This window comes from Terrapene carolina, unplaced genomic scaffold, assembly GCF_002925995.2.
Source record: "Terrapene carolina triunguis isolate 2854851 unplaced genomic scaffold, T_m_triunguis-2.0 Scaffold130, whole genome shotgun sequence".
NCBI lineage: Eukaryota > Metazoa > Chordata > Testudines > Emydidae > Terrapene > Terrapene triunguis.
In genome coordinates, this window is record NW_020664481.1 from 32,621,831 (window position 1) to 32,645,495 (window position 23,665).

A 23,665-nucleotide genomic window follows, 5' to 3' on the forward strand; every position below is an offset into this window, starting at 1 on the left:
AAATTTGGGATCTTAAGAAAAATTGTAGCCTTCATGTTTTCAGAGAGGACCTTCCACAAGTAAACTCTGTGTAAACCAACGCCATGTTTGCATATAGCCTAAAACAATGATTCAGGTGTGAAATCTTGGTCTTGGATCTGGTGAGAAAACTTTGCTTTGAATTTCACATAGTTTAAGTTAGGAACCAGTTGCATTTTATCTTTATTTTTCTTGTAACCATTTCTGACTTTTATGGAGGGCCGGGTCCAGGCACCAGCCCACCAAGCTGGTGCTTGGGGCGGCACCTGGAGGGGGGCGGCGCGGTGCTCCGGCCCGAGAGCGGAGCCCCGGCCGGGCTCGCCGCCCTCCCCCCGGCGCGGCCTCTGGCCGCCGGGGAGAGAGTGGAGCCCCAGCCGGGCTCGCCGCCCTCCCCCTGGCGCTCTGGCCGCCGGGGAGAGCGGAGCCCCAGCCGGGCTCGCCGCCCTCCCCTGCCGGGAGGGGGGGGGCAGCAGGAGGCTTTTTTGCCTGGGGCGGCAAAAAAGCCAGAGCCGGCCCTGCTTTTATGCGTCATTTCTTGTACTCACTAAAAAAAATCTCTCTTTGTGGTTAATAAATTTGTTGTATTATTTTATCTAATCCAGTGTGTTTAAATTGAAGTGTCGGGGAAACTCCATTTGGGGCAACAAGATGTACTCATATTATTTCTATTGATGAAATGGGGGGCTTTATTTAAACTTGTACTGTCTCGGAGAGGGGTGGCCAGTAAAGGACATAGGTTTCTGGGGGAAAACCTAAAACTGGGAGAGAGTTGGGCTCACCCTGCAGTATAATGAAGGATGGTAGGAGCCAAGGTGTGGCTGGTAGCAGCACAGACAGAGACATAGCTGGGAGTGACTTGCATGCTGTACCCTGTTTTTGAGCAGTCTAGACTGGAGGCTACAGCAGCAAGCCATTTTAAAGAGCACCCTAGATTAGAGGGTGGGGTGACCGAGCTACCCATTAGTCTGGATTGTACCCTGGCATGTCACACTATTTCATTGCTCATTTTATCAGTAAAAGGGCGTGAGTGGGAAACTGAAAGTTACTATATGCAGGGAAATGCAGAGATAATGAAGAAGTCTCAAAGACCAGGAAGAAGGAGAAAATAGGGAAAGGAGGGTGTGGAAGAAAAGGTAGAAGTAATGCTGGCCCTAAGGGCAAGGATATTTTTTTTGCTGAGTGATACTGAATTGATTGGTAAGGTGCTGAATAAATCAAAATTATTTAGGTACTACCCAGGCCATATGCTACTCATGATCTCTGCAAACCATATAGGCATGCATGACTTGCATTTGTAATTTAGGCTGTCACCTTTGAAAAAATTTTTTGAAACCTCCAAAATGGAAGACCAGCCTTCCTAGTATACTGCAGTAGCTGAAAAAATACTTTATAATGTACTCACCTCCACACTTTCATTTAACATAGTAAACAATTCAGACATTTTAAATTATCTTTGCATTAGCTTTTTGTAGTTTGTCTCAAATTTAATCCCCAGATTTATTTCTCCCACACACCAGATAGCTGAAATGTGTGTTTTGTTTTTATTATTAAGCTAAGTGACATCCCAGCCATTGTATTTTCTTTCTAGTTTTTTCAGTAGTTAATTCATTTTAGAGCAATTTTTTATTCTGGTCCTATCATCATGAATTTTATATGAGATTCTTTTTTATTTTTAATTTGCCACCTAGTGTTACAGTAGCAGTAATATACATCTCTGTTCCCATTATGAAATTATATTTTGAGTAGTGTATAACATGACTAATTTAATCTGCATCAGGATGAAACTTTTTTAAAGTATTTATTGGTTTTATATTAGAAAAAACTACTTCACTACATATTTCCACTCACTACAAGCATTTAGAAAATATTAAGGTACAAGACATGCGCTCTAAATTACAAATACTAGAGAAAATAATACAAACTAACATGGGAGTAAACTGATGTTCAAACCCAATCTAATGCAAAATAATCTTAAAAACAAGGATGAGCCATGTGTGATGTTAGTTGGTGCATGTATTGTGAAACTCATACCAGTAGGGAGACAAGCTATAGTATTATATAGCAATTCTCAAGGAAGACAGAAAGGATTGATCCCATACTAAAATAGGCAGGCCTTCCATTAACTTCATTGGATGAGAGACTCTGCAGGATGAAAGGAATCATGCCTAAAATATTGATTTAATTGGTTTAATGTATTTTGTAATGTAGAGGGGGAAAATAACTTGGTATTTGGTGCAACTCCAAAACAAAGTTATTTTTAACAAAAGAGAATTACATTCAGTTAGTCCTTTAAGTATTGTTTAATGGCTAGGGCTTTTAACTTTCTAATAGTAGATAATATGCCTACACTTCCTTTGCAGGTTTTACTGGCAGACTTGCATCATACATATTAACGTATAACTTCAGTTCTGTAAACCTCATTTCACCAAGACTACTATAGGCAAGAGTCATCCCTTTTTTGATGGATTATATTATAAAACATTTTCTTATTCCAGCAATCTGAAGGCAAAGCTTTAGTCAGGAAGATTCATTAAATTTTAAATAATGGTATTTATGTGAAAAGGAGGGCTTACAGGTTTTGACAGGGACCAAAATTAATGGCAAGCAGATGCATGAGGAAACTTGCTTCACCGTTTTGTCCATATATCTCATTACTAGCATTTTGCCTTTCCAGACTTTATCCTCACCTGATCAAAGACCACTAGTCATTCCAAATTGCGTGTTGCGCTTGTAATAAGATTAGGATGAGGCCTCCAAAATCATTTTTTTGCTTATGATCTTAACTAGAGTTTAATCCAAATTTCCAGAAGTAAAATCTAATGTATTGATGCACCCTGCCACTATAGGTGCTTGGAACTAGGTGTACAGTAGCACCAGGAGCGCCGCCAGCTTTTTTGCCACCCTAGGCGGCGGAAGGTCCCGCCCCCGAAATGCCGACGACGACCGGGGCGGCCGAAGATCCGGTCGCCGCCCCCCAAATGTTAGCACCCTGGGCGACTGCCTAGGTCACCTAATGGGTTGCGCCGGCCCTGAGTAGCACCCCCTGCTTTGAAGTGCTTTCCATCATTTATAGGGTTTGCAGTTTGGTTCAAAGGCTCTCCGCACCCCCACTATATAAATTGTTCCAGCATCCCTGCCTGCCACCCATCTTTGTTTGGTTTCTCTTGGGTTAACGGCATGAAAATATAGAAATGGGGGGGGGGAGAGTGTTTTTGTTGTTTTTGTTCAAAAAATTATATCCTAATAGGATGATTTGAGCTGTGTGGTAGGTAGTCCAATGTTTAACCCCCATTCATGGGCGTTAATAAAGAATAGACTGTATTATGGACTGTCTTTTAAAATAGCTGTCATCAGGATTGCAACTGTTATTAATTCATAACTTGAAAATATGTCCTATTTGTGAACTCATAACTGCATATAGTGGAATGGTTTGTTTGAAAAAAGGACTGTTATTAAAAAACGACACACAGATACTTATTCAAAAAGCTTCAAAGAGAAGAGATTAAATTAGCTATTTACAGTATACATTAATTCTTAGTAGCATTAATTTAATTTCTTGGAATTTTGGTAAACACACTCCATCCATATTAACTTAGTTTCTCTTTTTCCCTAAAGTAGACTATTTGGCTTATGCCTCTGTATAGTATCATATTTTCATATTAGAGGGGGGGAAATCCCAAGAAGTTAAATCATGAGATTACCAGAGGCACCTGATTTTGATTTGTGCTGAAAAATGGCAAAACTATTTCATTACCTATGTAAAAGAGCTCTATAATTATGTTAAAATTTTGTCAGTCTCTTACAATAAAAACAAACCTTAGACCAAGAACTTCCAGAACTAAGAACTTTGTTACAGATTCAGAATAATTCACTATGCGTAGCCTTTGAATCTGGCTTTTCTACACTAAAAACACAATAGTGTTTTGTAAATAGATTGACACAATCACCTGACCCATTTACAACAAAATGAAAGTTCAGTCTCTAACAGTCCGTGCACCATGTGAGTGCATTGGCAGCCATCCCATTTTGTCTAAGGGTACGTCTATACTTACTTCCTGGTCCGGATGTAAGCGATCGATCTTCTGGGATCGATCCCGGAAGTGCTTGAGGAGTACGCTCAGCGAGAGGAGTACGCGGCATCGACGGGGGAGCCTGCCTGCAGCGTCTGGACCCGCGGTAAGTTCGAACTAAGGTACTTCGAATTCAGCTACGTTATTAACGTAGCTGAATTTGCGTACCTTAGTTCGAAGTGGGGGGTTAGTATGGACCAGGCCTAAGTAGGGCATAGTTCATGGAAAACAGGCACATGCAATGCATCACCAGCAGTAATGGGATAATGTTGTCAAAGATGCCCTGCTGCACTGAGAGCTGGTGGGAAGGAGGACTGGTTAATCAGTTACACTTAAGAGGTCTTGTATGCACTATGCAAAAGTGTACCAAACAGGTTATGTGAAGACTGATATAGTGCCAGTGTGACTGGAGGCCAGCTATCGTCACTCAGTTAGGGTGAACTGCAAAGAATGGGGCAGCCAAACCCCAAAAAGCTGGCAGATATTCCAATACTTAGATTTACCAAGCCAGCATAAAACAACTTCTTTATTACTTTACTGGTTACTGAGAAGTCCAAACAACATGGTTGCCTTAAGGTGATCCAGCCTCAGGCCTCCATCCAGGTACCCATGTCAAATATGATGAAAATTTCTGTCAGTCTTGTTTCATCATATAAAAGAAAAAGTTCTACCAATCCCAAAGGATTAGACACATTACCTCCCACATTATTGAATATTTCAGATCTTACCCAAATACACGCTACAGCCAATTCTTATTAACTAAACTAAAATCTACTAAAAAACAAGAGAGAGAATATGGTTAAAAGATCAATATACATACAGACATGAGTTCAATCCATTAAGGTTCAGCTTCATAGCAGAGATGGTGAGTTTTGTAGTTGCAAAGAGTTCCTTTAGAATTCAGTTCATAGGTCATAATCCAGTGTCCAAATGTCATATTCAGGGCGTACCAGCATAACTGGGACCTCAGTCTTGCAACTCAAACTTCCCCTGATGAAGCCTAAGCAGATCTGAGATGACAGAATCAGGACGCAAGGGACTTTTTTTTTTTTTTATACAGTGTCCTAGTATCCACTTGACCACACAGTCCTGGTTAAACAATAGGCTTTTGATGTAACCTTTTGCTTTCTAAACACCACCAATAATTAATTACACAAATTAACATAGGGCAATTTATCCATTAGGCAATCTTTTACAAACTTCAAAGAGACATATAGACAATGACATGATTTTACCCAAGATTCATCCAAATGTTAATATTCCCTTTTGATCTCTGAATCAGTAGTTATAGTGACAGACAGGAACTGTCTGTTTAAGGGTAGCATCTAAGATACACACAATTAGTATTACTTTTAACAATATAGGTTTGCATTTCAAAGTTCTAGCCTATTTAGCATGAATGGCCCTAATTATCATTCGCATACCTTTCTAACATGACTTTAAAGATGGGCTTTGGGTCATTCAGCCTGCAAGCTGTTTAACCCCTTCTAGCCATGTGTCACAGCCAGCCAAGGTCTCTGCTAAAGAAGAAACTCTGTTAGCTGCCATTTTTACTCACCAGGTATTCTACATGTGGTATGGAGACACACAGAATGTTTAGAGCCAACCATGACAATTACTGTTTGCAAATGTGCTTAAACATTGTAGTGTGGAGAAGATATTGGTGTTTTGAACGGTAAAATTGCTCTTACTTTTGAGAATCCCTAAGTCTTTCATTGACTTTTCAGTGGGAGTTAGATTGGGCCCCATATGTATGGCCCTACCAAATTCGCAGTCCATTTTGGTCAATTTAATGGTCACAGATTTTTAAAAATTGTAAATTTCATTATTTCAGACCTTATATCTGAAATTTCACAGTGTTGTAATTGTAGGGGTCCTGACCCAAAAAAGAGTTGTGGAGGGATTGCAATGTTATTGTAGGGGGGTTGCAATACAGCTATCCTTAACTTCTGCGCTGTTGCTGGTGGCAACGCTGCTGCCAGCAGAGCTGGGCAGCCAGAGAGCAGCGGCTGCTGAGCCCAGCCCAGCCCAACCCCCCCACCCTCTTTTGGGTTAGGACCCCCAGTTGGTGAAATGCTGGTCTCTCCTGTGAAATCTGTATAGTGTAGGGTGAAAGCACACAAATGACCAAATTTTATGAGGGAAGACCAGATTTCATGGTCCATGACTCGTTTTTCATGGCCATGAAATCCCATATGCAATGCAACTGCCAGGTACAGCAGAAGTGAAGAAAAAATATATTTTTTTAAACTAATCACTGGACTATTCCCATGGCTATAATAAGTGATTATCCTTGCTTTTGTGGCTAGGTTCTTAATATTTTAATATATTTATCAAATCATGTTCAGTGACTACATATAAATCCATGATTTTCCACAGACAAAAAGTTAAACGTTGCCAAGTTGAAATTCTGTTTTCTAAGCTACAATAAATAAATTTAAAAAAAGAGAAAAAAAGTCCTTGTGACATATCACATTTTTATGCATCAGTCCTGATTATTTCAATTTAAAATGCATACGGATTAATACAGCTTTAAAATTCAAATAAGGCAAATTATCATTTTAAGGCCTTCCATTTATGTACACTGAGTAAAATTGTCATTATGGTATCATTATACTAACATAATAAATGAAGCTACTAGAATGGCTTAGGAGCTAGACTGCATCTTAGTTTAACTGGGATGTTTAATTAGATTGTCATCTTTGCTGGTATTTTTAAATAAATATTTTTAAAGCTCTAATTGTAAGAACCATTGATTATTAAAAGTTAACCATAGACTATCTTTTTGTGAGTCACGTTTTCAGAAGGTCATCAATTCATAAGTCTTAAATGCTTGATAGACATTTTTAAGGGTCTAGAAAGATAGAGTAAAATATTGTAGCTTTCAGGGTTTTTTTTTTTAAAAGGGATTCTTTAATAGAAAAGGACACTTATCCTTAATGTGGCTTTTAAATTTTCATATAACACATTCCATCTGCTTCTTCAGGATGATATCAGGGAAAGGCGTTAATTTAACAGTAACACTTTGAGGTTTCTTACTATAGAAACAACTCTGTTCTACCCTGAATAGTGACAACACTTGAGCACAGTCATGGAGCTCCTTTACATAAGTAGTGAAATAGTTTTGCCATTTTAAATTTAAAATAGTAAATGGACAAAGGAAAAAATAACAAAATGGGCCATCAGATTGCTGAAAGGTGATTGTGTTTAAAAAGGTCGTTGTCATTCTTTCCAAAATTCTTTCCCCACTTCCCTTCCCCCTTCCCTCCTCCTGTTTTCCTTCTCTGGAAATCTTCCCAAAATACCTCCAATCAAAAGTATAGATTCTTCTGTAAGCAGTAATGTTCTGATGGAAATTTTTTTTTAATTTTTTTTGACTAATCACTGGAGAACTAAATTTGATGCCAGAGAAGTTAGAAAAACATTGTTTAGCAAATGATAAAAGGTTCTGTGTTATGTTTTCTTCAGTTTTGAGACTTATTTAGCTCTCTTCCCTAACTAGTCTCTTGTAATAGCTAGCTCTCTTTAACTCGTCACTTGTACACATGTGGTTTTCTAGCACTTCTATGTGTACATCTTTTTTATTTTATGTTTTTGTTTAGGTATGTGTATACATGCACAGGCATTAGTATACCAAAAGTATGTATTTTCACACAGTTGTACTTGTACAAGTAGAGGCCCAAGGCTGAAAACAGGCTCCTTTTTTTTTTTTTTTTTTTTTTTAAACATTGTTTTGATCCATTTATTTATGCATTCGAAAACCACTGGACTACTAAATAAACTAATTTACATATATTATATGTAGTATTAAAAGTACGTGTATAATCAAATATTAAATCTTGTAATTCTATTATGTTTGTCTTTTCAGATCTGTTCCTTACTACATTAGCAAGTTCCCAAAACATTCAGTTTGAAACATGGGTAAATAAGGTAAGGAATAAAATACAGCAAACATCTTATGCTAAAACGTATAGCTTTAAGAAATATAAAACAAAGAGGTCACCTGATACTGATTTCAAGAATAAACAGAGCTGACATTAAGAGATCGTAGCTGCACTGTTGCATTCAAACTGCTGAATATCCCTGGAGGAGATGATTCACTCAGCATCCGTTCCTCTGCAGGATTTTAGCATGACTGCCAATTAAACCAATCAGTCTGCCCTAATGCACATGTTAACAGGGCTCCTGTGGTGGTGTCAGCTGTTGTAAGAGGTTACTGTCATTTAATTTGTCAGCATGATGGTTTATGAAGAAAAAGATTTTCAAAGGAGTAATTTTTCCTTGTTGCCTCCAGTCTTGGATATTTTTAGTTTGATTTAAATGTGGCTAAAAAGATTTCAGGGCAGGATTAAAAGACTTTTGTGAGTGAGGTGACACACTTTTTTCCCTATCGAACGTGTCTCTAATTATAGATAGGAAACTCCCAAGTAGATATCACAGCACAACTCTGAGTATTGTGAAAAAAGGAAAAACAAACAAAAGGCATTAATCTTTTTCAGCAGGATGTCCATTTTTTGATTATCTGCTTTCAAGATGTTTCTATATTATTAAAAGCCATGATTCAATCCAAATTGGCTTGTAACAATTAATAAAAAGCCATTAGGTAGTATGAAATAAAAATGAAAGGTTTGAATAGGCAGTATTTAAGTAAAATATAATTGGATAATGTCATTACCATTGCTTTGTGCACAAAATGGCATGGAAATCTTGTGGAAATGCTACTCAATTCAGGCATTTTGCTGGGCCTGGAGGGAGTGGAACATGGAGAAAAAATCAATTGGGAATCAATCTGGTAAAGATAGACACTTCTAGAATGATGTGACAACATCTAAACATAGAAATATTGGGGTGTGAGGTTTTTGGGTGGGGACAGCGGGGTTAAGGAGATGCTGCTGCTGTAGTACAGCTTTAATGGAGATGTCTTAAATTGTTTTGGTAGCTTTACATTTTATTCATTCATGTTTAATAAAATGGCTGCAATACAGTGCCCTCCAGCCATGACTCAGGCCCTGACCCTACAACCAAGACTTGGAATAGTGCCATCATAGACTTCTTATGCCAGGAAGGTCCCTTGTACAGAGTACTCTCAGGGGGCTGTTTCTAGCTCCTTTACTCTGCCAGAACATCATTAAAGGGTATTAGTATAGATGAGACTCTAGATTCAGGATTATTACTGAGTTAAGACTAAAATCTTACCTTCCCATACAGCAACATGTGCTGCAGCCATGCTACCAAATCAAGCAGAGGTCACCTTTTATAGTTTATATTGTAAATTAAGGCTGTAATAGAAGCTGAGTAAGAAATCTATAAAATCTTAAGTACAATATATATTACATTGAACTTTCTTACAACGCCTTTTTTATAGATGCCTTGCTTAACATGTGCATTAGTGTGGGCAGGGAGATTAATTCACTATCACTTAAATTTATTGTGTAGTAAATTTTTAACACAGCTTTGCATCAAAATTATGCACCTTTTTCATCTAACCATAATTACCTTTACTTTATGTTGAAGAATGGTAAAATGGAGAGACTTGCAATGGTCAGTCAAGACTGTATATTTAACATTACTTAATAGTACTTACAATTAGTTTTTCCTAAAATACCAATAATATAAAGAACAATATGTGCCCCTTTAAGTCTTTAATGAAAAGTATAAAAGTATGGTTTTATGCACTTCAAGTATATTTGAATGCAGCTTTTGGTATAGAATGCATGTATTCTGTGTACACTGTTTGCTGATCAGTGAACCTCCTTATCTGTAGAAAAGATACAGGTGACACATGAAAGGCACATGGGATCACATGCCCCCTCAGATTTATGCATTCCATTTAGCAACAGCTTTGAGAGGTTTTTAAATTGTGGGGCCATCCTCTTAGGGGAGTACGGACGAACAGTTGGAGGTGGGAGTGGTGATACCAGGTGGCTCAGGGCAGCCCAGCGGGGCTTGGGAAGGAAACACCACCTCCACTTCCGACTCACTTCAGCAGGCCACTCAGCCTGTCTGGGTCGGGGAAGGGGGGTGCAATCAAAAATTGTAACTCAAAGCAGGGGCTCAGTTCAAAAAGTTTGAAATTGGCCATACACACACACACACCCCCGAACGTTCCTCCATGCCCCACAATTTGAAAACCTCTGTACTAAATAAAATGTGTTGTCCGCCATTACAGGATTTTTCCTCGCGTACCCCCTGACAAGAGCTTGCATACCCCCAGGGGTACGCGTACCCCAGTTTGAAAACCACTGTGATAAAGTATTGATGCCAGAGCTATATCCGGGATATTGTTTCCCACCACCACCGCAAATTCCTATCACTATAGTATTAGGAAAATGTCCTGAAATTAAACACAGGTACTGTGACATTTTGGAGAACACCCAGACTGGTAACGAGTTCTGTTACTCCCTGCCCTATAACTTCATGGTCCTTGGTGCTGTGCAGCTGCGATTCAAATCCCTGACACAGCCTAGTTACTGTTTGCAAGGTGACACCAACAACCCTTCCAGTCCCGAGTCTCCCCGAATCAGTCTTCCTGAGTTCTCAAGCTCTTCCTCTCTGGTGCAGCACCCCCCCAAAGATGTGAAACCAGTCCCCCTGTTATCAGTTTGCTTTGGCGCACACACTCCACACAGTTGACACATCAGATCTGCCTGGGATAAAAACAAACAAAAAGTTTATTCAATAGAAAAACCACAGATTTAAAGATGAAAGTGTAAGGGAAAGTAAACATATGCAGGTTACACAGAATATAAGCATAGACCCAACTTCAGGTTTTACACTTCCATAGTAGATAAAATCCCTTTTCTAATACAAGTTACCTGTTTCCTTGAACAGTTTCTTGGCATTCCTTCCTTGCTATAGTGGGGATCCTGCATTCATGGACAGCTTCCCGCCTAGAGGCTGTCCCTCCCTTAGTGGATAACAAACCTCACTCCCAAGCCTGTTTTTAAAAGGCTCTTTCCTTTGGTTTTCTTTTTTCGTTTGTTTGTTTGTTTGTTTGGTGGGGGGGAGGGTTTTTTTCTGTGGCATGGTGACTCATGGTAATTCAAAGTGGGAAAATTCTAGGGATGTCTCAATGTCTTCCCATTAACTCTAATATTCCATCATTGTCTTTTCCTGGCTGGACAATGGATGGGTGCTTGAAGTTGGTTTAATGTAAACAGTTGGCTTGGAAGGTGTCCCTCCTTGACTGACTGCTCCCCACCCTTCCTTGCTATGAACTTTGAGCACAGTTTTCTGTATACACAAATACATGTATACAGACCATGGTTATGAATTTATCTCTCATAATGACTATCAAGTTCAGAACATTACAAGCTTTCAGAAAAGATTTTACTAAATATATTTGTGTAGTACAATGACATAGTATACAATCAGTTGATTTAACTGTATATTTTGGGGTTTAAGCCTTCTGTTCCACTTCCAGGGTGTCTGGACTTTTTGTGGCTTCAATCAGTAAATATTTGTCATTGTGGGTGGAAAAACAAATGTCAGCTGTAGAAATCTGGCAGACAAGAATAAAAGAATTAAGAAAAATACAATGATTAACTGCATGTATTAAATTAGCTGAACTATTTCAGGAAAGATGGATGAAGTGCAATTAATTAAGGCCTTGTCTACACTGCCACTTTACAGCGCTGGAACTTTCTTACTCAGGGGTGTGAAAAAACACCCCCCTGAGCAATGCAAGTTTCAGTGCTATAAAGTGGCAGTGTAGACAGTGCACCAGCTCCCAGCGCTGGTAGCTACTCCTCTCATGGGGGTGGTTTTTTTTACAGTGCTGGGAGAGCTTGGTGCCGCGACTACACAGCCACATTAAAGTGCTGCTGCGGCAGTGCTTTAACGTTGGTAGTGAAGACATACCCTAATTAAAAAAGTAAAATAAAAAAATTATTAACTTATAATATGTAGATTTACTGTAGCTTATAACTTGTGCAGACATGTCTGCTGTATTCCTTTATTTGATGTCTGATACCTGTTTTAATATTTTCATAGTGAATTTTTTTCAACAAACCTGCTCATCGTTAATAAAAATCTTAAATTCAAAGTATGTCAAAACAGGTTGGTGCAAAGTGCTTTCCAAATTAGTGAGCTAAGCTGTAATACAGAGCTAATACCAACCTAGGTATTAGCTCTGTTTTATAAGGGGGACAAATAGAAGCAGAAATCAGTTATAACTTGACCATGATGTCTGAGTGGTGGGATAATGTGCTCTACTGGAGTGTGATTTTTAAAGCATAGTAACGTGCTGCACATTAATTGGTCTGTGTAGAGTCTGGTGGTGTGGTTTATCATAGTGCTGCTTGAAACAGCACTATGTTAAAGGTACACTAATGAAGCTTAGTATGGACCAGTAGGCTCTACACTGACCAATTAATGTGCAACAGATTATTGCACTTTAGAAATCACATCCCCAAAGAGTGTACAACCCCACTGTGTAGACAAGCCATTTTGAGAGCTATAATTCCACATCAATGTTCTGGTGACGGTACAAACCATTTGAGCTTTGCCCTCATGTTTTATGGTGTCACCAGACTTCTGAGGTGGATTTATATACTCATAATTCAGTTCACTATCTCTACATACAGAGCTATGTAACATATTTAATAAATGTCATTTTTTATTTTATAAGCAAACTGCCATGCTTTGATGGAATTGTCCAGTCCAGTAAAAGATTGGTTCTGACTTATTTGCATTGTGGACTAGTTCTGTTTTAATTATGGATTTTAGAATGCTACAGACTACAAAGTTTTAGACAAGAAAAATGTTATTTACAAGTTACCTACAGAAAAACGAACCACCTTCCCCTCTACCTGAAAACCAGCATCCACTGTTGAATGGCTAGTAGAATAAAATGCATAATACCTCTTTTAAATACTACAGTCTTTAGTTGGAATAAACAATTGCATGGTTCAAAAGTGAGAATATTTTACATGTAATTAAAACTCCAGTAAATAAATATTTGTAGTTAAATTATTATCACATATATTGATTGGCTTCTGTTCTAGATGTTGGGAAGAATTGGAGATAATGATTTATAAGAAGAAGAAAAATATAAATAATTTAAAATATGTTTTCATTAGTGCAGTCCATGCATATGTATGTAGACATTTCTTTCTAAGCTTAAAATATAATTTTTTTTGGATAAAATATAACTTTTGGCCTACTGAAAACCTAGATTCAATAACTCAAATCTGTGTCTTTGAGTAGAATTAGAGTATTCCAGAAACATAAATTTTTACTGTTTCAGGAACTAAGTATTTTCTTCCTTTTAATCTGAAATACATTTCTGTCTCTGTCATCAAGGGATCAAAGGTGACATAAGAATTCAGTGTTTGGAAGGCCTTATTTTATGTTCTCAGTGCAAATGGCTGCAGTCTAACTACCACATAAATAAAAACCACATGCAGCATTTATAGGGGACTCAAATGTAAAATCTAAATGTACTCAAGTCAGTTAAGAAGAACAATTTGGATACTGGATCCTTCAGAGACTGTAAGACATAATACATGTTTCTGAATAAAGATAACAATTATTCAGAATTGAAACTTCCTCTGAAACAAAGTATATTCTTCCTTTGATCTACCATAAAATGCTTTAGAGGTATTGGCCTTTATCTTTCTTTTCTGGTCACTTGACATAGGGCCTAGTCCTCGTTACTGCAATGAGATAACTAGCATTAGTTATAAGGATTACAGAGTCAGCTCTGCTGTCAGATAATTCTACTGGAGCTGTTCATGGATAACAATATGAGCTTAACAGTTTTGGGGAAATCACTCTGTTTTTGCATCCATATTGATTAATTTGTCCTCTGAGCCACAGATTATACTCCAAGAAAAAAATTAGCTATAATCAAATGTCAAGGGAAAACTATCCCAAAGAAACCTCATCTAGGGAGCTAAGTCTATAAATCTAAATAGCGTATGAGTTAGAAAAATATGGACAATCTTCAAAATACAAATAATCTGAAAAGTAACAATAGAGATCTGACTCAGTTTTAATCCCTCCTGTAAAACTAGTTCTATGGATATACCTTTCAAACAGATAACCTGTTATTAAAAGGGAGATCAGTCAGATAAATTGTGTGAGTGTAATAAAGATCAACCTAAAATAGTAAGTGGTAGAGCTTTTTATATTCTTCTTAAAATACCATAAAAATATTTTAAATCTCTCAGAAGTCCACATGCCATCAATAAGTCAGCTTGTGTGTAGGGAATGGGTCCAGGAGGTACCAAGGACCTGACATCAGCTCCAGGGGAAAAAGGGGAAGTGTGTTCTTGGGTGACAACAGTAGATTTGAGGGGCTGATTGAACGAGGTTGGAGGGAGGAAGAAGAAGAGGACAAAAAACTTTGGAGTATGTCTTAAGATAGCTCTCCAACAGATGTTTGGATGAGGTACTTGAATCACAGCAGATACATGTACATTACCATATTGATTTGATTGGGTGAAGAACCAATGTCAGCCACCGCAATGGAGGGGTACACTAGTGAAGAAAATGTATGATAGTGGCTAGTACTTATACCACTATAGTGTTATTTTCCATATGAATTCATAAGATGCATCTATTTACATATTCTTAGGTCTCATTTCAGTTTTGTCAGTTTCCATCATAAATTTATATAAATATTTTTAGAGTTTACAATTTGACATAAATGAGTTCTGCACTGAAACTGCATACATAGCACCAGGGCCGGCGCTACCATTTTTGCCACCCCAAGCAAAAAGAAAAAAAAAAGCCACTTGGAGTGCCTCCCGAACTGCCAAAGACCAAAAAAAAAAAAAAAAAAAAAACACAGGGAGAACCCCAACAAAAAAAAAAAAAAAAAAAAAAAAAAAAAAAAGCCGCTCGGAGTGCCGCCGCCTGAACTGCCAAAGCAAAAAAACAAAACAAAACAAAAGCCGCCCGGACTGTGCCCAAGAATGGACGGAATGCTGCCCCTTAGCATGTGCCGCCCCAGGCACGTGCTTCCTCCGCTGGTGCCTGGAGCCGGCCCTGTGTAGCACTGCGTGCCATTGATTGAGAGCACATAAATGTTCTGATCTGATCATCTAATTAGATGTAACAGGTGCTTTTGTTGTTATATAACACTGAAGGAATTGTAACATGAGAGTAATGTATAAAGTGTGGTTTAAGTATGAAACACTCCCTGGGGTTTTTTAGTAGTAACCTTTTTTTTAATTTATTAATAGAACAAAAATACACAGGAGGCTAAAACACAAAAACGGTCCAAATAAGTGATGGTCAAATTTGAACATAAATTATAACTGAGAAAACTCTGAATCAATAGGAGGAACTCTTAATTTTATTATTCCTAAATTTCCAAAATATATATTTCAGATTTGATGAAATGTTAAATATTTCATGATGTTTTTGCAGTTGTTTTCTGAGATGTCACACCTGTTGCATTTTGACTCAAGATATTAATTAATATATTGCATTTTACAGGTTTCAAGTACTCAAGTGAGCATAACTCCCTGTAAAGTGATTGGAGCACTGGGCCTCAGATCTTTTTTTATTTAATTAAAAATGTACCATTTTTTGTTCAACAGCTGGGGCCTGACCCTGCACTATACCTAGTGTCCTCCGCTCCTGTTATTTCAGCGGGACTGGAAAGAGGCTCTGCACTTTGCAGGATCAGGTTTTAATTCATAATATGGTGTTGAAATAAGCCCTGCTCAGCACTAGTATAATCAGAATAATCTGGAAGGTAATTTCTATATTAATAGAGTAATTTAATAAATTGTAAGTCTTACTTCATTACATTGTTTTAAATAGTTAGACACCTTTATCGTATGATTATGCCAATGAAGTAACTAAATCTTTTCCTACAAACAGATCCCAATGTGCATACACCTATTCATTCATGGAGTCTTGTTGACTTCTGTGAGATTCCGTGCAGGACTAAGGGTCTGCACATCAGATTTGTTTGGCAGGTCAGGCTCCAGTATTCCAAACAGTGCAAGTTTTCCCAGTTAAAAGACAGTTTTTCACCTATTAATCCTTTTTTTAAAAGCTATTTTTAGTCTTTAGTTTACACTTCAAATTTTCATTGCTTTGTTTACAGTTCATTAGTGTAATTTTGTATGGTGTATGTTTATTGTATTTGATAGGATGGGAATTTCTCCAGAGTCACATACATAAAGCAAAAACCTGAAGACACGGTGGTTGTTGGACAATCAGTGTTTGCCGATTTTGGTGAGATTCATCTTTTTTTCTACCCACTAAGCTATCTGACACTTGCATATTTATTTTTATTATTAATTAGTTATATTTATCTAGAATTTTTTTTTTTTTTTTTGTAATCATGTTAATCTTTTGCTCAACAGATTGCAATGGTTCCTTTGCAGGCATCATAGTCATGTAAATACATACTACATCCGTGGTTCCCAAATTTTAATAACCTGCGAACCCTTTCACTAAAATGTCGTCAGTTTTTTAATCAGTGATTCAGGTAATGCACATATTAAATAGGATAAACACACAAGTTATTCTCTGGAACTAGATGATTTCTTTAGATAGTGCTTTGTCCCACAGCAGTAACTAGCAGTTTTATGGGCCTGATTCTGCAAACGCTACTGCACATTAGTGGATTTACTTGTGATAGTTAGTTTTACCCTCATTAATGAGTATTCGCAGGATTGAGCCCTTATTTAGATGTTGTGATATGGTTGCTCTGATGTGTGGTACAGCAATTTTTGCCTTAAATATAGTGATGCTCTTGAGGGAGTAAGAAGGGAGCCAATATTAGAGGCAGAAGATTCATCTTGTTTTATGCTGATACTTAAAAAATCCTCAAGATTTTTAGCACAGTTTAGTTTGACCTTTAAAGATCACCTCTCCTGGGTGACTGAATTTTGCTGGTCTGTGGTATGGCTGCTGAATACAGGATTCATGTATAGTATAACAGAGTAAAGTATAAGTTCAATGACATTTAGAGGTTATGCTAAGAAATTTTATTTAATGTATTGTGCAAAAGTCATTAAAAATTAAAGTTTTAATTAAAATTTAGGCCATCTACAAATATTTGCATATTGTGTGGTTTGAAAGAAAGAACAGAACCTCAAAATATTCCGAAATGCTTTTTATCCATGCTTTCACGGTTTTGTATTGCCCTGATGTACATGGCTGTTAATCATTCCAAAAAGCAGATGGTTTTGATTGATGCCCTGAATATTAATAGGCACAAAGTATATGTCAGCTTTCTTTTGAAAGATGTAAATCCTAAGGAGCAATCTGCAATAGGATTTCTCCTTACCATGTGTTGTAGCAAACAGAAGTGACTTAATATGGCCAAAGGATGCATCATAATTTTAGAAACTTTGTCGTATTTGATAGACATTTAAATTAACTTAGATACCAGGATATCTGGGATCTTGAACATTCTTAAATTATTCTGATTTTGTGAGCATATTTTTTAGGAAATATAATAAATATGTTTATCTAACATGTTGAGTGAAGAATCAAAATTTAGATGTTAGATATTAAACCACAGTGTAAATGCAGAATTTGGTTCTAATTACTATCAAAAAGCTTTGTAGATTTTCATATTCCCTTTGTTGTAGAGACAAACTGAAAAGTTACTTTTCACATACTGTAGTCCCAGAGAAGGCTCAGGGATAGTTTCAGCTTCTGATAATTTGAACATGATTATGAAACAACATAACATGTTATATTGTTTTAGGCTCTTTTGATATAGCTAGGTTGAGAGGACAGAAAAAGTGAGAAGTTTCTTGCTTGGTTTTGTAAAAGAAATAAATAGTTTAAATCCTTTTTGATTTGAGAGAGACAGCTTAAGGTTCCTTGGACATTTTGTTCTCTGAAAAGATTATACCAGTGAAGTTGCAATGTACAGAGTCTAAAAGCAAACTGACTTTCAGAAATGTGTGTTCTGTTGTTTTTCCTCTGGAAACTAAAACAGAACTCTTAAAAGCATAATTATTTTTTCTTCTCTTTGATCTTTCTGTGGCTAATCTAAATCAATATTTTAGTAAATTAAAAGTTGAGTAGATAAAATATCTGAAAGATAACAAAGAAAAACCTGACCAGAAGGATTTAATTTACAACAGTCCTTAATAATATATGACTTTAACCACTGTAGAGACATTCCAGATATGTGAAAACTGACCATCTCAAACTGTTGATTCAAAGAGACAGTGGTATTGCTATATGGTATTTAATCAAATACAGAAGTATGGCATTAAATAAACATTGCTTGTAGATGAACTAACCAAAGTCAGGAAATATAAAGGCTAAGGTGAACAGAAAACTGTTTAATACAAAATAGTAGTTGATCAGGATATGCAGGTGAATGAGACACAAACTCGGGATGGATATTAAAGCAGAGGCCACAACTTATTAATTAATTTTAATTGGAATAACAATGGGAGTGAGTGCAGTCTCCTTGTCTCCCCTCCCATCAATACCAGACACCTTAACGGAGTCCAGCATGGGATTAAATGGCCTTTTTCCATATAACCAATAAATCAGGGTTGACATCCTTCAACCTAACTCACTGGACTCAGACCACCTCTGAATTCTCTTGTCCCACAATGGGGAATGAGGATACATCAATCTGCGAAGACTTAAGGTGTCCACCCTTCTCCTTACAAGCTGGTAGGAACACCAGCCATATCCTATGTCTTCATTCACGTTTACCCCAGGAGTTGGCCCTTTCAGACGTCTATCCACATTGGACACTGGCTGCAAGCTGAGATGAATTAAGACATTCCCATTTTAATTTCCAACATTACATTTCTATTCCTTAAATCTAAACCTGGGCTCCTAGGGTTGCAGAGAAAGCTCTCCTCCCTCCCCCGAAATGCATTCTAAGGCAGGAAGAGAAGTGCAGTGAGGGAAAGGCTGCAGTGTGATTGAATATACATGCTCCCCACCATACCCCCATCAGGTCCCCAAGCATGGACCATTCTCCTACTGATCAGGTCAAACTTCCTCACTCCTCCACTGAGATGGTGGGCAGAGGGGCATTGTTCCCCCTCCATATGTTGGGAATTTTCTTTGCACTTTACATTGCTAGAACTCATATATTCTCCAAAAAGCTGCATATACAGTATGCACAGAGCTTTCTGAACTCATATCTTTGCCAACTGGAAACAAAAATTTCATTTTTTTTAAAAGATTTAAAAGTATGTATTAACCTGTAAGTTTAAGGTCTCTCAGTCAGTTAATGATTTTAGACCTTTAAACACTTTTTTTCTAAAATTTGTTTAGAAAAGCACTTAAGGCTAAAACTCCAACCTTAACCTTTATCTTTGTGCAAGAGATTTCCATATTCTAGCAAACTTTACACTGGCAATACCTTGGCACAGTCATTGAAGGGAAGGCTATAACTATAAACTTAATTCTAAACTTCCCATTTTCTTGTTGTTTTTGTTTGGGATTAAGTGCTTTTTTTTTGTCTAACATTTATTTTTGTTTCCATTTGGCTAAAACTATGTACAAAAATTTAAATAGAATGGGAAGCTGAAAAAGTTCAAGTCTGGTGTAACAAGTAAATAATTGTGAAATACATTCACCTGATTAAATGTAACAGAGTTTTTGGGGAATTAATATCTGTAGTGCAAGTACAAATTTAGATACTTTAATGTTATACATGTATCCTATCAGTTTTATCTGCAGTAGGGAGACTTATTGAAGCTGTGTAGTAAAAATCCTTATTAGAAATAGTTATTGTACATACACAGTAGCTCTCTTTCAAAGTAAAATATCCTAAGTTTTCAGTTTTGTTTCTGCTTAGAATCTCATGTTGCTTAATTGAGGAATTCTTCAGATATTCATGTTCAAGACTGTCTTAAACTTCTAAGCTCTTTGTTCAATGTGGATGGGATAAAGTTGCAAATAAAACCAAAATGGTGGTTTTGGTGTTGTGTGTGTTTTGGTTGGTTGGTTTTTTAAAGGAGTGACGGTTGAGTTAAATTTCTAAAACATATGCAAGTTCTGTGCAACTATGGAAAAAGTAGAGCTTTAGACTAGAGTATATATATTTTTTATAAACAACTAACATGTAAAAAAGATGAAGGGTATGTGTTTACACATCAGGAAGAGGGCACACCATTGTGTTCTGGAGTGTACCGTTGTTTTGCTTATTTAATATAGGGTTGAAATTTGAGAAGTGTTCCCTGGTGCACACTATCATTTGAATCCCTTAGAAGTATGGTGGAGTAGTATATGCTGTCCAAATCAAAACTGAGCACTAACAGACAGTCTTTTCTGCTGTCTTAATCATCAAATAGCAAAGATGGCAACTTGTTACCACTAACACTTATAATTTGTTTTGCTGAAATGGAAATCAGTAACGTGGATTACTTGATTTCAGGGTACAATACTATCTGTAAAACAGAATAAAGCTACACCTACCAGATTTGTGAAATACACTAGTTAGTGTGATGGTACAGTTCACAAGAAAAAGGAACATATATAATCAGGTTTTATCCCAATAGTAAATTAAGACTAACTTCATCTTCAGTATAAAAATGGTGGTGGGGGGGAAATGACTTTCTGCATCCAAAGCTCAATTGTGTTTTTAAAGAAACAAAAAAAAATGGGCATTCAAAAAAGAAAGCGTAGAGCTTTTCTGCAGTCCAGAGTCAAACAAGGAACGTAAAGCTCTTGACCTCCCTTCCTGCTTCTTTTAAATACCCCACTATTTGTGGAATTAGGTATTATTGCCAACTAGACTTGTTAACATTCCTTCATGGTGCTCCTGCTGATTTACCAACCCTTTTTAATGGATTGCCGGGTTTTATGGCTCTTGAACGTGGGATTTAACTATCACTGCCATATACTTAGTTGGATCCACCCATACAAGTTTTCCTCAAATCAGACATTAACAACTTAAGAATCATTGGTACACCTGAATGCATAGAATCTGGAGCATTGTTACTGTTCATGGCAAATGACATTCTTATATTCCCCATGTCGGAGAAAAACACAGTTCTCACTTTTTGTTTGGGTACAGCAAGTCAGATGCTTTATTTTCTCTCTATCAATTGCATAGAGGGAGAGAGCTAAGCAGGTCTCTCAACAGGTAAACAATTACAGCAAGCATTTATACCTTTTGTTACAGACAATAATGAGCAACAGCTGCATTTTGTTTATACATAGGTCATTCTGATATCTTGTTTTGCTCACTAATGTAGACTCTTAGTCTACATTCCATATTATCTACACAAGGTCGCAACAACTTCTCACACAGTTCTTTCCCACTCGCCTCACACATTCCTCGCTTCTACAAATCTCGCGTTATTAGGGTTACAGTTAGCCTAACTCTTGCTAACGAACTGTCATGCATTGCATCCCCTTCCTGTCAGTTCTTTCTCTGCTTCCACACCCAAGTGAACCTGTATATTTATTTAGCAAGATGACCGCTTGCCAGAATGATTAACTCCCTAGATCTGTACTTGTGATATGATGGAACTTGAGAATAAGTCATGGAATGTTGATTTCTGAGATTTAGAATTGAATAGCTATCTTACTGGAATTTTGCTGGTTGTTGTATTTATTTATTAATAACTAACTTTTGTGTACATTAATTCCAATTTTAATTTTTCTTGAGATCACAGTGCTGGGACTACACATAAGAACATAGATCATTAGTGTGCAGTCTTGAAATATTAAATAGGGAGTTGGTGGCTTATCAAGGGTCGTAAGTATCTTGGGCTTTTATTGGCCTCTTGTCTGATCCAGTAAAGTGGTTTACCTTGGTGATATCTGCATTTTAACAAAAACACATTTCTTTTCAAAAAGTAGTTTTAACTAATGTTGCTCTTCTAGTGATTGCATTCTACTCTAGGTGTGTGTTACTCAGGGAATTCTGAGTATCAGTGGACGCGCAGAATTCCTCTGTCGCGCAGAATTTTGTATTTTCCCAGCATAAAATACATTTTGCCCAAGCATTCTGGTGCCACAGCAGCCTCTTGTGGGCAAAAGATGGAACCGCAGCACGTCTGGGGCAGGATGTATTTTCTGTGGGGAAAGAAAATTCTATGCCCAGTGCTGCAGAATTCCACCAGGAGTAGAAGTTCATCACAGCCTGCCTGCGGAGCCAGATTAGGACAGAGTGGGGCACACAGGGCTGCTAGGGGGTCACAGACTGGGGCTCAGGAGCTACTGGGGGGGACAGCGTTGAGCCTGGGGACAGTGGAGGGGAGCTGCAGAGACCCATGGGGATGGGGGGACAGGGGCAGATGTGCCTGACTGAATGGGAGAGGCTTGGTGTCAGCCAAGGACTGCATGGGGGAGGGTTCCCAACTCCCTAACAATCCCTCCCCCCCCTAAAAAAAACCCCTCCTCCCACCCTCCGGGTTCACTCCCAGGCTCCTTCCCTCTCCCTCAGCTCCTCTATTACCCCGAATCCCCCAAGCCTTTGCACTGCTTCTGACAGGTGCAGGAAATACAGTTCTATATTGTAATTTAAATGAATTACTCAAAGTTCTGTATTAATATGCCTAGTAAGGAATCTATTTGTCAAAAGAAAAATTACCAGAATCTTTTTTTTTTTTTTTTTTTTTTTTTTGGTCTGTATTGTTACAGACATACTTGCTGACAGAGGAAGAAAAACAGGGTTTAGGTGTAGATCAACCCACTCTTCTACATCAACGTCAATGCGTGCCCCACCCAGACATTCAGGGAGTTCTAGGCAGGTGTTTTGATGGGACACTCAAGGATGCCATACCAGTTTCTGTGATTCCTGTTTCTCCTTGATTTGCAAACTGTATGTCCTACTTCCTCAGTGCTTGGTCACATATGACCACAGCTCGTTGGGTGTTGAGCACGGTGGAAGTGGGATACACTCTCCAGCTTATTTCTACCCCTCCTTCCCACTTTCCCTCCCCATCCCTTCTCAGGGACCCCACTCATGAAGAACTTCTGGTCTAGAAGGTTCAGTCTCTTCTTCAAGTGGTAGCCGTGGAAGAGGTTCCACAGAATTTAAGAGGGAAGGGGTTCTACTCCCATTATTGACTAATCTCAAAAGCCAAGGGAGGTCTCAAACTGATTTTAGACCTGCCTCAGCTCAACAACTATCTCAAGAAAATAAAGTTCTGCGTGGTCATTATCCCATTGCTGGATCCCGGAGATTGGTACACAGCCCTCAATTTGAGAAATGCCTATTTTTCATGTATTGACATATCAAGAACACAGAAGGTGTCTTATTAGTGAATCACTCACATTACCAATTCACGGTCCTCCCATTTGGCCTCTCTGCAGCAAAGTGGGTGTTCACAAAATGTGTGGTGGCTTTCCTGAGGAGGTTAGGGGTCCTGGTCTACCTTTATCTACAGGACTAGTTAGTCAAGGGCCAGTCCAGGCTCATATAGTGTCCAATGTTTGACTCATCCAGTCGACATTCAAGGCCCAAGGCTTTCTGATAAATGCAGAAAAGTCTACCCTCGCTCTGATGCAAAGGATAGAGTTGATTGGGGTCAGGGCCTACCTCCAAGAGGTACAATTCCAATCAATCAGTTCCCTGATAACACATCTCAAAGGTCATCCACTTGCAACAGCCTGAAATTGTATGTGGCTCTTAGATCACGTGGCTTTGTGCACATATGTGGTACAGT

At 37.9% G+C, this 23,665-nt stretch overlaps 1 protein-coding gene across 1 annotated transcript in view; it reads left to right on the top strand.

Moving 5' to 3' along the window:
- ITFG1 (integrin alpha FG-GAP repeat containing 1) overlaps window positions 1-23,665 on the top strand; it is a 214,740-nt gene that overhangs the window by 49,062 nt on the left and 142,013 nt on the right. Inside the window, exons 7-8 of the mRNA XM_029911788.1 lie at window positions 7,957-8,018; window positions 16,199-16,283. Of these exons, the coding sequence (XP_029767648.1) occupies window positions 7,957-8,018; window positions 16,199-16,283 (147 nt within the window). The remainder of the gene's footprint in view (window positions 1-7,956; window positions 8,019-16,198; window positions 16,284-23,665) is intronic.